At 41.8% G+C, this 17,794-nt stretch overlaps 1 protein-coding gene across 1 annotated transcript in view; it reads left to right on the forward strand.

The window, feature by feature from the left end:
• The first annotated feature begins 168 nt into the window (after positions 1–168).
• DNAI3 (dynein axonemal intermediate chain 3) overlaps positions 169–17,794 on the forward strand; it is a 45,690-nt gene continuing 28,064 nt past the window's right edge. The window contains exons 1-7 of the mRNA XM_090050194.1: positions 169–226; positions 2,805–2,870; positions 5,520–5,646; positions 6,295–6,336; positions 11,873–12,054; positions 12,813–12,917; positions 16,330–16,476. Coding sequence (XP_089906320.1) covers positions 5,535–5,646; positions 6,295–6,336; positions 11,873–12,054; positions 12,813–12,917; positions 16,330–16,476 — 588 coding nt within the window. The 5' untranslated portion in view covers positions 169–226; positions 2,805–2,870; positions 5,520–5,534. The remainder of the gene's footprint in view (positions 227–2,804; positions 2,871–5,519; positions 5,647–6,294; positions 6,337–11,872; positions 12,055–12,812; positions 12,918–16,329; positions 16,477–17,794) is intronic.

Genomic DNA, 17,794 nt, shown 5'->3' on the forward strand with positions numbered 1-17,794 from the left:
CGCCAGCAGGTGCGCGCGGAGCACGCCGGGAGTTGTAGTCCCCGCGGCACGGCTCCCCGCCAGCCCCGTCTCGGCCCTGCCCAATAGCGGCTGGGGCGGCTGCAACCCCACACGCCTATTAGTCCCGGACTGGTTAGTCCCGCCCCTCCGTTGCCCCGAGCAACCGCAGCGACGCCGGCGGCTGGGAGCTCCGGGGCTGCGCGGCGCCGAGCCCGGCCGCAGGCAGGTGGGGCGGCGGCTGGCACCAGGCAGGGCCGGGAAGCCGGGAGACACCCGCGGGGGGTGGATCTCGGCTTTGGCAGGGAGGGTGCGGGAGCCTCCTCCTCCCCCGTGCCGGTGGGGCGGACTGCCCGAGCCTCTGGGGACTCCTCCCCGCGGCCCCCGGGGAGCCCAGGGCCTGCACAGCCCGGCTGGAGCAGCTCCCACCCCGCGGGGGGCAGTGGTGAAAGCAGCAGTGATTCGAGGCAGGGGCGGGAGGGGACGTGGCTCTGAGCACAGAGGGGACAGGGGGAGTCTCTTCACCTTTGGGGACGCTAAAAAAAGTCCCCAGCAGCTCCGGCGGGGCGGTGCCGTCCAAAAGCAGAGTGCAGCTGCGTCCCATCCCTGACCGCCCTCGAGACGAGGCAGGAAGAGCAACAAGAAATCCTGGGCTGCTGGGGAGGGGGCGAGGCCCCCAGTGCCCAGGGACTGCCACAGGGCTGGGTCCACCCTATGATGGATGTACTGTAGGTTTTAATGAGCCAAACACCGCTGTTCACAACACAGTAGAGCACTGCAGACCAGAGGCTGTCACCTTGCAAGGACGCTGTGTCTGCAGCTGCTAGAAGTTTGACTGGAGCAGAGCAAAGCAGGCGAGGATCTGCTGTCAGCACCCTTCATAGCCACTGAAATTCAGCTTGGATTTTCCCTCCATGCAGCTGCTGGAGTGGACTCCTGAATCTTAGCTTTTATTTAAAACTATGATGTTTCTAGCATGTGTGGTTGCAAAGAAAACTCAGACAATGTCAGTCCAGAGTCAAGTGAGGCGTTGTAGTCTTCCTGATCTACAGGCAGTTGTAAACCATAAATCAGAAAGGAGTGCACTGATCCTTTCTTTCCAATGGGGTATTTGAGACCTAAGTGACATTTTAAACATTGATTTCATAGATTTCATAGACATCAGGGCTGGAAGGGACCTCAGGAGATCATCGAGTCCAGCCCCCTGCCCAAAGGGCAGGAAGTCAGCTGGGGTCATAGGATCCCAGCAAGATAAGCATCCAATTTACTCTTGAAGGTGTTCAATGTAGGTGCTTGAACCACCTCCGCTGGCAGACTGTTCCAGACCTTGGGGGCTCGGACAGTAAAGAAATTCTTCCTTATGTCCAGCCTGAAACGGTCTTGCAGGAGTTTGTGACCATTCGACCTAGTCATCCCTTGGGGCGTTCTGGTGAACAAACGTTCCCCCAGATCCTGGTGGTCACCCCTGATAAACTTATAGGTGACCATCAGATCACCCCTGTGGCCATCAGATCACCCCTGATGTTGATGTTAATAACTTGATGTTATTAACCATCAGTTGCTGATGATTTTAACAAATAGATCTAGCTAAGAGGCTTATCCAACAATCTCTAAAAGTTTCCAAGGGTGGATCTAGGAAGGATGCAATGGCAAATACCCCCCCAGCCCCCCTTTTCAGTCCACCGTGCTGTGAGCAGCAGGTAGAGACTTTTTTTTAAGTCCCTGAAGCAAGTAGTAATTTCCCACTCCCTCTTCCCTCATGCTTAGCAGCACATCCTTTCCCTCCCCTCCCCTCCCCCCTGCCCACTAGGACTTCTGTCCCTGGGGCTGGGGACAGAGCTCCAGTGAGGCTCCTGCCTGCTGCAGCTGGGCTGCACCAGGGACAGCAGCAGGAAGGTGTCTACTCTTCCTGGTCCCCACAGTGTTCTCTGCCAGTCCAGTAGCAGTCATGGGGGAAGGAGCGTTTTGCTGCTACCGCTATATCTCTGAATCTGGCTCCATGTGCAGCCTGGCTGGAGCAGGACAGGAGGAGCTCTGGAGCTTCCAACCACACCCTGAGATTAGCTGGAGACAGTGACATAAGCAGCAGTGGGCAAGGAGCTGTGGGGGAATGGGTGGGGAGAAGAGGGCACATGCTACTTAGCATAGACGGGAAAGGAGAGGGGAGGGAAGATTCTTACTTGCTTGAGGGAACTTTTAAAAAGTCCCCTGCTGATGCTTCTGCAGCAGTCTGTCCACCCTGGTGTAGGGGGCAAGGCTGGGAGCCAGGGTGTAGTAGCCATCTCTGTAGCACAAGTTGCTGCTCCTGCATGCGCTCCTCCATTCCTAAATCCTGGATCTACCCTTGAGTGCTTCCCAAGGTTTTTTCAGATGGCAAAATCTCCATATGGCTCAAATGTAGATCTTGATCCAGGAAAAGCCTTTAAGCACATTTTTAGCTTCACTGGTACTACTCATATGTCCAAGTGCTGTACTGAGTCAGGATTTCAGTTATAAAAAAACACCCCTCCAGCTTCATGCTAGAGGATTCCTACAGTGCACTCATGCATTGTTAATATACACATTTGACATTTGACTCTCCCTGTCCCTGAAGAATGGTGTTTGTACCTAAAAGCTTGCAAATAATATTTTCCAACTATTTAGTTGGTCTAATAAAAGATATATTTACCCAAAGAACCATGTCAGGATACATTTGAGGCATATATGCATACAGCATGGAAATATATGATTCATAATAAGCAATTCAAGCTTCAGCATTGATGTGAAAATGTAGCTCTTTTCAACAACAGTAGCTATTTTCTTTGCAGACAGAAGTGTGATTGTTAAGTTGTCAGTATTCCTTTAAACCTGACATTGCAGCCCAGAAAAAACAGGTAAAGTATATTTGGGATAATTTTCATGTGGCTTTTTCAGAAAATTTGATGATTCAGTTCTAAACTATAATAAATCATAGTCCTAAATTAGTAATGCACACAAACCATAACCGTAAATGATTCAATTAGACCACTAATGAGTCATTTTTCTTTTTCTGTGTAGACAGCTTCCTTAGCATTATGGATAGCTAATGAACTTTCTCCTTCTATCCTACCCAGCAACTTTGTAGACTTGTTTGATAACTCAGAGTGTTTCAGTCCATTAAGTGATTAGGAAAACTTTCCGCTCTTTACTTTTCATCTAAGGCTCAGGACATCCTGCCAGTGTCATGAACCAATTAATCTACAAATTGTCATCACAGATTTTACCTGAACACTACTAGTCATGATATCATTATATTATTCTGTCCTTCTGACAATTTGTGCTGTTATGAAACGTTTTGGATTGTACATTACATGCATCTGTGGACCTAAAGTGCACCAAAGATTAAAAAGCAGAGGATAGTAACTGCTATCTTGTTTTCAGTAACTATTCTTTGTCCTTGTTTCTACATTTTGATTTGTTTTCAGGTCAATGTTAATTTAATAAGTGTTGTTTCTAACCTTCTCTGTCAATTAGAGAAATGTTAATGCATGAAGCTGTTAAATAATAGGGTTTGTATTAGTTAAAAAGAAAATGTAATAGATTCCTACTCTTATAAAATATAACAACTAATAGAGATAAAGTAGGAATGGAACGTTGCTGAAACATTTCTGCTTGAGACTGAAAAATGAATCCCTCTACTTATGAATTCCATAGTATGTTAAGATCCTCATTCGGGTTGCAAGTCCACCTCTTTGGGTTTTTTTCTCCATCTTATCCATAATTAACGTGTAAGGAAAGTAATAGTGGATAAAACTGATCCTAATAGTGGTAAACCTGATTCTGAGGGTGTCCGGAATTAAGGGGGAAGTGAGACATAGCTGTTTATCAGCTATTATTCTAGAAAGGGAATCAGAGGACCTCATGGTTGATCCTTTGTGATCTGGGTCAACTCACCAACAGCCATATTTTCAGAAATGACCCCTGATTTTAAGCGCTTCACTTTTTGAATATTCTACTTGAGACTTTGGGTACTGGATCAACATTTAGACAATTAAAATGGAGGTGTCCAGAAGTACAAACAGCTTTTGAAAATGTTGGCTTTTTTTCTACTTTATGAACCAATAGTTTGCAGGATACCCCAGCTTAATACAGAACTATTTTATAGATTTCATTCATATCAGCTACCCACAGAGCTAATAAAGGTAACGGCCTCATTCACCACTCTTGCACTTTGTGTAGTCATGTGTCCCCATATGAAGTGATCAAAAAAGGTAGCATTGTTCATCTACTGTACACAGGTGTAACTGCTCACTTCTGCTACCATTGCAGTCCATAAACATATTGTCTTAAAGAGTTCTAACCACTAATAATCAGAGCACGGAGTAACAAATTTTGAGTCTAAACTAATTTACTGGTTGAGATGCTATAAGAGGTGATTAACTAATTAGGTACTTTTAAAACTGTATTGGTAATACTCCCAAATAGTACTGGTGTGGTCCTCCACACCACTAATAGGACCTGAAGCAGTCCCATTGATGCTTATTTTAATACACCTCTGTTGAACTGGTACCTTTCACACTCCCGACAAACCTTCCCTGTCATAACCCCCATTGTTTGTACACCCATTCAGCTATCCTGGGGATTAGGGGAGGGGAGGTAGGGTAAGGTAGGGGGAGATTTAAGTTACCTGGAGAATGTTCATGCTGATTTTGAAGAGATTATTTTAAGTCTTTTTTTATAAGCAGAGTATCTTTGAAGTCAGACAAAGATACTTAAGAATTTACAAAACATCCTTATGTTATAACTTGTATTTTTCTTTACTAAAAATAGCCATGTGATTAGATCTCAGCCATCTGAATGGTTCCTCTATTCGTGTGACTTATTGTTTGGATTACTCAGCTGAAAAAAATCATCAACATTTCCAATCTGTTTTTTCCCCCCCACAACATTTACTAAGCAAATGGCGAGATGAGAAAATGTGACTGTAGCATACATTATTTGGTTTGTCTTCTCTCTGTATCAGAAACAGACTACTGGTAACTGAAAGGTAGCCAAAGTAGCAATGGATAAACCTTGAATGTAGACAGCTGTAAATGTTAGTCTCAATTATCTCTGTGGAGGAGTGGTTCAGGTCCTGAGACCTCTCAAGCAAAAGGGGTATCTTTTCCTGGCAGTCTGGCCCAATGGTTGAACTAGACTATGAACTGAGGTCAGGAACTGAAGTAAGCAGCTAGGATGTGAACTAACTGTCAGGAGTTAAAAACAGAAGCTAGGAAAGAAACTAATAAATGTCTAGAGAAAGGGTTGAAGCAGCAGCCAGACTTCAGTGTCATCCAGCTACAGTTTTATTGTTTTGTGCTGCGCTAAATACCTAGGTTACTATTCCCAGTAGCGAGTCCCACAAGGTGACCAAGGTACAGATGTAAAGGCTGACCTGTGTGACTGTTTCTTTTACCCCAGTAGCGGAATATTGTAGTCCTGACAGTCTTGGACGAAATTCTCAGGCCAGTAGCGAGTTTGACTCCTTGAGGACAACTGAGTAATGAGATACTATATCTTTCCAGACTGAAATCCGAAAAATGTCAGAAAGTCCAGTCTCTGGCAAGTCCTCAAGTGCTAAAGGCTCAGCAAAGAAACTTAAAGGAGAAACCAAAGCTAAAACCTCAGCCAAAGGAAAGCGAAAACAGCTAGGTATGTATGATATTGTGGAGAATGGAAAGGTGTGTCCTAGAATTAGATTTCAGCTTCCTACAGTTTTGCACTAGACAACTGGGGAGCCCCATTATTGTTTGTGTAAATTAGCAAGGGGCCAAAAGCACAACAGGCAAAAGATATTATATCACAAATGTTCTGAGACATGTAGTTTAGATTGAATTATTTGAGGTTTGGGGGATTCAGGGCCTGGGTTTTGTTTTTGGCTCTGCACTGGCCTGTGGGGTGACAGTAGGTAAGTCATTTTACCTCTGGCCTCAGTTTCCAGAGTTGTAATGATAGTGGTCTTCTTTGCAAAATACCTTGAGATCTACTGCAGAAAAATGCTACATGAGAGCCCAATAAACAAGTATTATTTTCTTGTAGTTTTTATCTTTATGTAGACAGATGTGTAAGTGCAGGAAAATACTGAGGTATTGCAAATGCCACCATGTGGAAAATGTTGAGGACTGACTCTAATAGTGAAAACTGAAAATGTACTGTAGTATTTTTTTAAAACATTATGCTTAGCTTTTACATATTTAAAAAGCTGTGATGAATATACCCAACAATGTTAAATACTGAAAAGGATAACTTCAGTCCCAGTATCGGATAATAACAATTTAACATCTTGTTGTTGTGTTTCAGCTAAAAAAGATGAGGAAGTTGACATTTCTATGGCAAGCATTGGTAAGTTCCCTTATTGACCGGGGGTTATGATAGTAGCTTTAGAACACTTTACAAAACACAGTCTTCAGGGTAAAGGATAATGTGGGAGAATAACAGAAGATTGTTATGGGGAGAAACGATTATGTGGTAACAACACAGCAAACTATTTTGAATCTAGATGCATTTACTTGTCCTTAAATGCCAGAGAACTTTTTGCATTTTTTTCGGGACGCTTTTGTTGTGTTATTATTTTAGATTGATTTTTGTCTCTTTTTGGCATTTCTTCTACTGACTCAAGTGGAAAATGACTACAGGATGAAGCTCAAAGGAGTACTCTCTTAATTGAATGCATTGACATTTAGTGGTGGCAGCTTTCATTGCAGTTGCAATTGTAAGAAATATTGGCAAGTTCAGAATATGTGCACCAGCGTGTTTTCTTTTTTTAAGGCACAAATCTCACTTCCTTCGAAATTATACAATATGTTTGTGGATAGAAATAATTCCTCTGTTATTCATTTCACCCAAGCTTGGGTAAGTTCTTTCTTCTGCTAATGAAGATAGAATATGTCTGATCATTCAGATGACAGCAGTATCATTGTGTTTATGATACTGCTGGGAGTTATTAGCATGTTTTAAATAGACCTGATTTCTAGCTCCATCTAGTGGCAAATAGAAATAATTAAAAATATCAATCTTTTTCTTAATTTTTATAGAATTATAGTAATTGGAAATGAAAAAGGTACTATTTTCTAAAGAGATCTTTTATACAGATTTGTCATTCTGATGTTTTAGCTCCTTAGCATTGGACTAGGAAAATTCTTTCAGCTCCGTAAAGTTCTTTTGCCCCCAGCTCTTGATCATTATTAAAATACAATTTATAAAAAAGAACCCAATGTCTCTAAAACTGAGACCTTTTAAACCTCTCTCTGGAATTATAAGGTTCTTCCAAATAAATAGCAAAAAACTGTAGTATGGAATAATATAAAGTTCTTATCAGCACTCATTTGAGGTGACTTGAATGATTAATTTGTGCCTTTGCTATCTATGAGTAATGTGACTCTCTCAAAGTCATGCCGATAAGACATTACCGTAGTATAAATAAGCTTGTCTATCTGTATCTAAGCTTTTTATTATTTATTTAAGTAGTATTCCAATGATTCATGCATTATTTTAAATCATTTGTGTATCAGCTGTTTTGTTACATCTGCTATTTAAAAAAAATGCACACTTATTCTTGGTTCAGACCTTTAATACTAAAAGAATCATCTGATTTCTCAGATTTTATTTAATTTTTCTGTTCAACTCTGAGGAATTCTCTCTTCTTCCCTAGTTGTACAGGAAGGGGTCTCCAAAAATCTTGTGGGAAAAGTGCAAGTTACAATTTCCCTTTATGTATCAATCCACTGAACTATACTAACTGCACACAGACCTTGAGGATTTATACACATGTAATGTTGCACGGTGTATTTGATTTAAGTGAAATCTATTTAAATCATGATCTAAATCATGATTTAAATCATTGGTCAGGAAACCTCGATTTACTCATCGTTTTCTACAAAAAAGTGCATTCTTGTTTGATATAACCTTTGCTCAAGGCTATGGAAATAAGCTTCAGGATAGCCAGCATATGTTTTACATTTCTCTTTAGCCCAACGTTTAGTACTTTGGCTATGATAATTCCATCTATTTTGTCACAATTTTGTTCACAAATTGTCATCCGATTATGCCAGTTCTCAATATATCGCTCAAAACAGTCCACTATTGAGTTTCACCACACATCTTGTGGAAGAATTAATTTGCTTCCTCCTGCTTTCTTCAGAGCAGCTGCTGCAAAGTGGTTACAGAAGTATTTTGCAATTTCAACAAAATTCTACTCAAAACATTTCTCATTTTGTTTCTACTGTCCCTCTCTCCTTGCATTTATCCCCAGACTCCTCCTCCTTCCTCATATCTACTCCACCCCCAGCAATCCTCTATCTATTCATTTAACTTAAAAATTTGCACTTTTAGAGAGCAGTAAGGGCTTGACTCTGTACACAACTTGCAGAGAGACAATAGGGCTGATGGGTAAGTAATCAGGTCTGTTATCTCTTATCTCCATATACTGCTGTTAACAAGGATGTTACCTCTGGAGACACAAATCCACAGTCTGAGAACTGAAACTCAGCATCACAGACATGCTTAATGGGATTTTCTAGAGACTGAGCACTGAGTCCCATTGGGTAGAGTGGTTTTCTTTAATCCTTGCTAATCTATAGAGGAGCCTCTGGGAACCCCATAAGATTGGGCTTCTAATATAGTCCATGGCCTGTTCTGACTTACTGATAAAACTTTTCTAAAAAGGTTAAGTATATAATTAGAAGTTATAATCCCTATTCCATGATTGTATCTTTGAGCTTTAACATATCTTAAATGCAAACTATATTTATATAGGTTTTTAAAAGAAAGCACCTTTTTAAAAATCAAAACTACAATTAAGTAAAAAATAATTTAAATAAAGAAACCAGAGTTATTTATTTTTAATGTTGATTTTTATCCACTCTGTAATGTTATGCTATTCCTCATTCCCCACCCCTCACACCCTCCAATTGTTCCATTTCAGTAATCCGTACTGAAATTAATGAAAATCCTGTTACCTATGCACTGCAGAGAGATGTCTCCATCATTTTGGCTCAGGAACAGAGGTGGCCAAGAAAAAGGCATGATCAACACATATTTATTTGTGATGCTTTTAACTGAAAAGTTCCCCAGTTTACTAAGTGGGGAGTTTAGAATTGTTGAAATCCTGATGTTGTATAATAGGTAATTTTCAGTTTTAGAGAAATGCTTGAAAGAAGAATATAAATTATAAAACACGGGTTCAGTCCTCCTCACATCCCTCACTCCCTGGGCCAGCAGGGACTGATAGTGCTAAGTCCTTTAACATTAATAAAAACCTCACCAGTCCAGAGCAAACTCTTCTTCTGTGCTGGCTTTTACAGCCAAAATAACGACAAATCCGTGGACTAATCTTCTGACCCACACAAAGGGTCACTGGGTTGGAGAATGTAGGAACTGATGGATGCTCACCCCAACATGAATCCTTGATATACAGAAAAAAGCAATGAAGCACTGGCTAGTCCTTAGAAAAGCAGATGGACACACAAGTTTTGTATGTACTGCAAAATCTTTTTACCTAGCTAGGGAAGTTTAGATGGAATGCAGCTGTCTCCTATTATAATACATATTTTAACATGTCTGATTTTGTTGGATGATCATAGTAGAACACATGTAACGGAAGGGTTTTAAGGATAAATGTCAGATTTATTAAACATTGCATACTCAGTGATAGACATATGAAGTGATAGGCTTCCTGGATGAGAGAGATTAAAAGGATTTTTATTATTTTATCAGTTCTAAATAGATCAAGTTAGAGATGACTTCTCAAGGCAAGATGATGTATACCACTCTTTTAGATGTTCTTATTTCAGTTTAAAATAGACAAAAAGGTGGCTATCCTAGACTATGGGCATCCTGGTAAAATATTAAAGTACACAATCCATAAAACTTCAGCAGTACCCATAATCTTGCCTAGTAATTGAGAGAGTCAGCTCTACTCCTGACCAGATCAGATGGAGATAGAGGTCCTGATTTAGAAAAGCAACTCTGTTTGGGATATCACCTAAGCCTATGCTTAAAGTCAAGCATGGAATCAATTACTGTCTTCGATAGCAATGGACTTAATTTCATGCTTAATGACAGTCCTGAATAAAATCTATAACACTATGCATTGTTAGTATACTGAAAGCATTTCAGTTAATGGCTCTTCATTAAATACACTGACCAAAGGGTGGCAGAAAGAACCTGCAATATCTCATGTGCGAAATCCCATACAACAGTAGCCTAAAGTTTTTTTTTTCCCCCCGCAGAGGTAAGGGTGGAGCTAGCAGAGATACTCTGTTCATTTCATTTCATGTATTTAGGTGAGTTAACCTCATAATTAATAGTAGCAAGGGCAGCTGGTAATTCTGAAGGTATCAGAACGGATCCCTGGGGTGTGTCCAGATGAGCATGGCTGTGCAATATGTGGCGCCACAAACACATCTGCAGTGCCACATACTGCACAGTGAGGTGTTCTCTATGCTGCAAGGGCGCACTGCCTGTGTGCACCCTGCTCCGTTTGTTTTTTTCCTGTGGGTTTTTGGACAAACGAGCAGTGCACACTGCTAAAAAGTGGAGCCGAGTCACCCAAAGCCATGCTGTGGCCGCCAGCCAGGCTCCTCCCAGCAGGATTGCTGCAGCTGCAGCTGCAACCACAGGAGGCCCCAGGACCCCAGGTAAGGCTGCTGGGGCCAGCCTCCCCTACTGCCCCCAAAGTAACTTGTTATGTGCCAAAGTGCATGTGGCACAGTCATTCCCTGGGGACAAACAGCTGTGGTGCAAGGTGCACTGCTCCTACTTGTCCCCAGGGAACCAAACGTCTGCCCCTGTCTGGATGCTTCCCTGGTCTTCATCCATTGCCCAATACAAATAAAGTAGTCCAAACCAAGCACAACATGGTTAAGGAAGTCTGATGTTTCAAGATGCAATAAAACAATCTCTCATAGTCATTTCTTCCAGAATCTCTTGTAATAACAGTTAGGTACAGATAACTAATTGAACAGGAAACCAACATTTATAACTTTTTATTTCTGAACATGGGATATTTATATACATCCTTAACATTATTTGGTCCTCTGTTCCTTCACAACAATAATCTCCTTTAGCAAAGATCAAGTACTTTTTCTACTGGCCTTCAATAGTCAGAAATAAGAACAAAGTTCATACTGGCCTTAAGTTCTCCCAGCACACCCAGAATCTTTAGAAGCAACACAAAATTCAAGTGGAGAATAAATTACTATTTGTCCCTGTATTTCTTTAGATATGGTTGTTTTCATCTGGCTCCTGTACTTTTTTTCTGCAAAGTGATGCAACATTTCCATATAACAGGAAGGATTCTCATCAGCCAAAAAAGAGACAAAGCCAGGATTTACCCTCACCCTAAAAACATTTCATAGACATTAGGGCTGGAAGGGACCTCGGGAGATCATCGAGTCCAGCCCCCTGCCCAAAGGGCAGGAAGTCATTTGGGGTCATAGGATCCCAGCAAGATAAGCATCCAATTTACTCTTGACATCCAATTTACTCGTTTCAGAACTTTACAGATGCTAATGTAGAGAAAAATAAATGTTTCTTGGCTTTCTACAAAGCCCCCTGCTGGCATGAAACTTCTGTCATAGCATAGGTGGATTAGCTATAGGCAGGCTAGCAGGCAGTCTGTGAACTCACTCTTCATTTTCTTGAGAATGTATTTAAACAAGATATTTAAACACCAACATTTCTTAACCAAAAGGAAATGTGAACTAAACTCAATATTGAATTTATAACTCACATCTCCAAATGGACCAAAAACTTTAAGCACTGAGATCTGTGTGTGTGTTGTGATGTTGTAAAATAGATTTTAAACCATATTTCATATGTACATACATACCTCCTGCATTGTTAATCTTCTAAAGAAAATTTGCCACCTCTTTCCTAGGTCACCCAGAAATCTTTCCAATGGTGTTCACTGAAAAGACGCAAGAAATTTTTAATTGCCGAGTTAACGAAGACATCACAGAAGAAAACCCTTTCAAACTTCTGAAAAAAGAGGACATAATTCAAGACATGAAGACAAGGGCTGCAATCTCTGATTTCCACCCAGTCAAAAAAGTAGTCTTAGTATGTGACCTCTTTATATCTGACTTATATCGCCATAGCATGTACTTTCTGTTGGTAAGGTATAACCTCATTTATCCATCTGTGAATACTTCAGGAAAACACTCCCTTGTTTCTCATCTTCATATATCACCTTTAAATGCACATATAGAAGGAAATTAAGTATATATTAGAAAACAGACATTAGAGACTAGTCCAGGGACAGGCAACCCTTGGCAAGGCACAACAGAGCATGGTACACAAAGGCATTTTACTTGGCATGCATGCTTTGGGGCAGACAGTGGGGAAGGGGCCAGGGCTGCACTGCTACAACAAGGATCAGGTTCCTCATGGCTCCTCTGCCATCTGGCCCTGGCATGCCAACATCTTACAAGTTGAGGTTTGGGGTGTTTTTGGCACTCTGCCCAAAAACATTGCTGACCCTTGGTCTAGTTACACCTTTTAAGATGCACATGAAATTTTTGCTGAAGGGAGAATGGGCTTTAAACATGTACAGCATCACAAAACCCTGTCTCTATCATCCACCTTTAAAGTTAGCAGGAGTTTTGCTGTTAACATCAGCAGACACAAGATCTGCACATTATTTGTTTTCAACTTCTCATTAAATATGTATAATTCTTCAGATACAAAAGTTGTTTTACTTCAGAAATAGACATTTAAATAGTTGATATCTGAAAATGTAAACTATAGTTTTGTATGTCATTTATACTTGGCTGTGAAAGTTGAATGCTTGACATTATCTGTTATATTTCTTCATGCAGGAGTATCCAGGAGAAGAACTTCTGATAGTCTTAGACACAGAGTTCAAATACGGACAGAACTTTTATCTGGTTGCAACTGAAGAGGCCAAAGAAAACCTTTTAAATGTAAGGAAATCCAAATATACTGCCAAATTATGCCACATACCTAAGAATACTTAGGATCCTATATCATACATACTTTGGGATCTGCATCATAATCATGTAGAAGTATCCAAAATACTTTTTCTGCATGAGTGTTACATTAACATGCAAAATATAACTGAGAAAGATTCTGGGGGAAATCTTAGCTCCATTGAAATCAATGGAATTCATACCATTTACTTCAGAGGGGCTAATAATACTGCTTGCGGTGTTTATTTCTCATATAATTAATAGTCATATGTGTTAAGCTTCTAATTTTCAGATAAGCAAGGATCCTGGTTCTCTGTTTAAAAATTGCAAATGCTTTGATAAAAATTCACAAATTCTCTGATTAAAACTCCCAAATCTGCGTTTTTCAGGGATTAAAATAAAACGGCGCTACATATATAGGTATCAGTTTGTAATGGGGCTTTCTTGGGGCCAGTCTGCCACTTGCCCACCTACCTGTTTCTGGGCCAACTGCCAGCCTCCTCGCCTGTGGCACCTTGTTGTTTCTTAATTGTGGTGTTAATTAGGCAAGAGGCTGCTCATTCTTGCCCCGATGCCAGGGAGCACTATCTGTGGCTTGGTTCCTCCCCTGCACCACAACCCAAGCTTTGCAGTTGGCATCCAGGTGACAATGCTCCTGGCCTACAGCTGGACCAAGCTTAGCCAGTTGTCAGACCTCAGACACACACACACATTCATACCACCCTCCTCTCACTAGGGCCTCTCACATTGCACCCCCTCTCAATGGGTCTCTTTCACTCATCGACAACTTATACTGCCTTGCTCCCTCTTGGAACAGGCCCCTTCAGCCATAGGCTTTATCTAGTGCATACCTTGGGTGGCAGACGTACCGTCTTTTGGGCCTCTCCTGTGACCCTCACTGGGGTAGTGGCCAGCTAATTACCCAACAGGGTCCAAGCTTGCCCTGGCCCCTCCCAGGGCAACACTATATACACTCACACACATATACTGGGCTCCCAGCCCTCTGGGTTCCCCTTCGCTGGGGCTCCACATCTCCACCCCTTCTCAGTGGGGCCACGGGGCTTTCCTCCCCTGTGGGGCTTAGATGGCCATAGCTGTGCCTGGCCCCCTTATACCCACAGTGTTGCAGGGGCTAGTGATTAAGGCGCCTTGACCCGCCTTTCACTGGGGTGGTAACTAGCCTGGTATTTCCTGGGGCTCCTGTACCACTGAGAGCCCCATCAGGCCACCCACTCCTAGCAGGGTACAATTTTAGTTCATACCCAGGACCAGGAGCCTCCAAACCATCCCCATAAGCTCCTGCCCTTACCTCCAAGATGTTTTGTACAGACTTTCAGCCAGTCAGTGTTTCTGCCTGGCCTGCCAGCAGCTAACTGCTCTGTTTATATAGGTGGCCAGAGATCTAAAGTGGCCACCGTAATCAAGCACCTGCTGGCTGTTTGTCTCAGCCCTTAAAGTGGCAGGCATCAACAGTGCCCTGCCACACAGTTGAAGACAGTGTTTTATTGATATATTTATAATTTTAAAGCAATTTGGAAGCCTACCAGTACCTCAATCACTATAATAAAATACATTCTAAATACCTATATATTTTGATGTTTGATTTTTCTTGATACAACCACCCAAATCAGAACTCCTCCTGCCCCCTTCACTCACTAGGATGCGGGACCAGCTACAGCTGCCCCCTGCCCATCTCCCCCACTGCTTTGTGGCACTGAGAAGCCCTATTATGCTGGTGCCTCTCACACCCCATCCACAGCCCCTTGGGCCCTGCTGGTGCTCCTCACTCCCCATCCACAGCTCCTCACCTCCCTTCCCAGCCCTGAAGGAGGGGGTCCCCAGCTGCCAAGACTAGGGGCCAGGGACCCGGGTCCACAGCCCCCACCCCCCGCAGCAGCACCCCGCAGAGTCCAGGCTGCCGCATGTAGGAGGTGGCCACTGCATTGGAGCAGAGCGTGGAACCCAGTTTCCCCTCCCCCCTGGGCAGCATAGCTGGAGTAGCTCAGTGGGGGAATGGGCTGCCCACTGCAGGCTTGGGGCTCCCTGCCCTGCTACCCTTCCCCTGAGAACTCTGCCAGCATGCAAGGGTAGACCCTCTATTTCCCATGTTTTTCTTCTTTAAAGGAGAAAATCTGGACTTTTCTTCTCAAAAAGAGAAAATATGTGTTTTACCACGTTTTTCCATGGCAAATGGACAACCCAGATCCCTGCAGATAAGGTACATCTCACTAGGATATTATAATATATAAGATAAAGGATACTCAAAGAAAGAATATGTAATCGATAAATTATAGTTGGAAAATAAGATTTTGAAATGCTAAGATCACTCCAGGTACATTAGATGTACCACTAAAAGAAAGACATTAATTAACATGTCACCTGAAAATCAATTTGGGTTTTAAAAATTTTCCCTGCTTTGTTACAAGAACACTCTCTTTGATGAAGAAAGATATATAAAATTAGTAAAAATATATAAAATGCTGAAATACATATATATATATATATTTTATGTCTTTGTAAGCATTTTGATAGGCTTACAAAGTCAGTTTCATCATTTCTTCTGAAAGTCATTTAAACCTAGATTTTACAGGTATAGTCAATCCTTATTAGTTGCAACATGTCAAATCCCTGATGCAATGTTGCTCTTTAGCAGCTGTTGCTGTTCTGGGGAATGTCATTTGAACACATTATATGGAAAATGATCCAGGGGAAATCCTGCTAGTAAGAGGTTGCGGTTCTTGCAAATGAGAGAGTATCAACTGAATTATGAAGACAAATTTCAAAGTAATTACCTATTTGCTTTAACCTACTGACAAGTTTGCAGAAATAGTCCTTAATTATTTAGGCATCAAGTCTGCAATGCACTTGGCAAGGGGCAAAACTACACAGATCCCAGTTGTCCCCCAGCAGGTTCAGGTTTTAATTGATTTCTCCTTTTGTTCTTATGAGCTTGTCAACACAGGAGCAGGAGAAGGAATGAAATTTAATCACAGAATGAAATTGTGACTGTGAAGGGATTTGGGCAGGTGCAACACTAGAAATTTATTTAAACTTATTTTTATGTACTGACATACCTTTATGCTAGGTGCCTGTTTAACATGCGCTGACAAATTCGCATGCACAAATTGCTGAAAGAATAGAGCTTAATCTTGCCCTACAGCCAAATTAGCTACATTGAGAGAAACTGCTGGTGTGAACAAGGATTGGCAGTGTTGAGTCTATAATTTGTACCTGTTACCTAAAACCTGGTATAGTCAGTCTATGCCTTGTAGTCTCAGAATGTTTTGTACTCATGCTATGCTCAACTCTGGAAATTTGAAAGCAGCTGAACTACTAAAACTGCAGTATTAACTGTTGTAGCCTTGGTATAAACCAACACCAATTTTCAATTTTTTTTATATTATAGCCCCCAGAACCAGTGGAAGAAGGAGGAGAAACTAAAGAAGGGACACCTGAGGAATTTGTTTACAAGCCTCCTGTCCCTAAACCTTGGGTCTCTCTTGGCAGCGAAAAGGAAGTTGAAGAAGAATCAGTTAAAGAAACTGTCACAAAGGTCAGAGTTGTTTGATGTTCAATTGAATAAAATTAGTACAAAAATCCTCTTAAAATAAATCCCCTAAAAGAATAGAAACCAATAAATAGAGGCAGGCCTGAAATACCTGTGGTCATCCTAGCTTTGAAGTAAGATGAAACTAGCTAGACCTCTACAAATCAGAAAATACTCTCCACTGGTTTTATATGGACCTAAAGTGTCTGCGACTCTTGTTGACAAAGGGAGAACTGTAATGTACCATATTTATTTGAATTTAAGATGACCCTGAATATAAGATGACCCCTCAATCATTAGATTTTATGTATGAAAAATTTATAAATTTGTTATCATTTTCCAGGTATATAATCTAATTATGGAGGGTTGTCCTGAATTTGTCCGCTTCCCACTGCTACAGCAGGGGAAATAGTGATGGTGAGAAGGGATCAGGTGACTGTCTTGACTTCTGCTGTCTGACCCCCCTTCTTTTTCCTGCAGTCTTCCTGCCCCCACAGTCTCTGGCTCTCTTCCACCCCATCCCTTACTGCTCAGGCTGTTCCCTCCCTGAGGACAGCATGTGAGTTGCATGTGACAGTACGGCAGGGGGGCGTCAGTGGGGAGCAGAAACTGCAGAGGGCGAGAAGAGGAGGTGCAGGAGGCCGCTGTGGGTCTCACTCTGACCCCTCCCACCTCCACTTTGGACAGGAAAACTTTGTTAATTTAAAACACAGGGAGCCACAGGGAAATAAATATGCACTTTGTAATTAGTGTAAGTGCATACAGTAATATATGCAAGTTACTATGAGTGCCTGAAGAATTGATACGTTTTAACTTGTTGCAAACTGCTACAAGTTTCAGTACAAGTACTCTATAAACACACTTTTGAACAGCACTTTTATATCTCCTTATACATAGTATATACTATGTCCAAAGCCAACAGACTCATGATTTACCATATAGTTCATTGGGCTGGGCCCCAACAGAGTCAACAGCATTTCAAGCCATGTTGTCCCCAAAGTTCACTGGTTCAGTATGTGTGCACGCTCCAGATACTCCCACAAAGGATCCATATGCTAATTAGCCCCCATTCATGCCTGGAACCGTACATTCCTGTCATAAGTCCTAAGACCCTCCAAATATGTATATGCAGATGAGGTGTGGGGCTGCCTGGTCTGGCTTCACCCCATGGAGGCCAAGGCCACACTGATCACATGCAACAGGCTGAGAGAGGGTGATAAAGCCTCTCATCTATAAAGAAGTTTGTTGAGGTTTGCAAAACATTTGAAGCTGATGAAGAAATAGGAATAATTGGAAACAGGAAAGAAAAGTGCTGCTCAGCTTT

Source organism: Crocodylus siamensis, chromosome 5 (genome assembly GCF_052110815.1).
Source record: "Crocodylus siamensis isolate JL-2025a chromosome 5, ASM5211081v1, whole genome shotgun sequence".
NCBI classification, from domain to species: domain Eukaryota; kingdom Metazoa; phylum Chordata; order Crocodylia; family Crocodylidae; genus Crocodylus; species Crocodylus siamensis.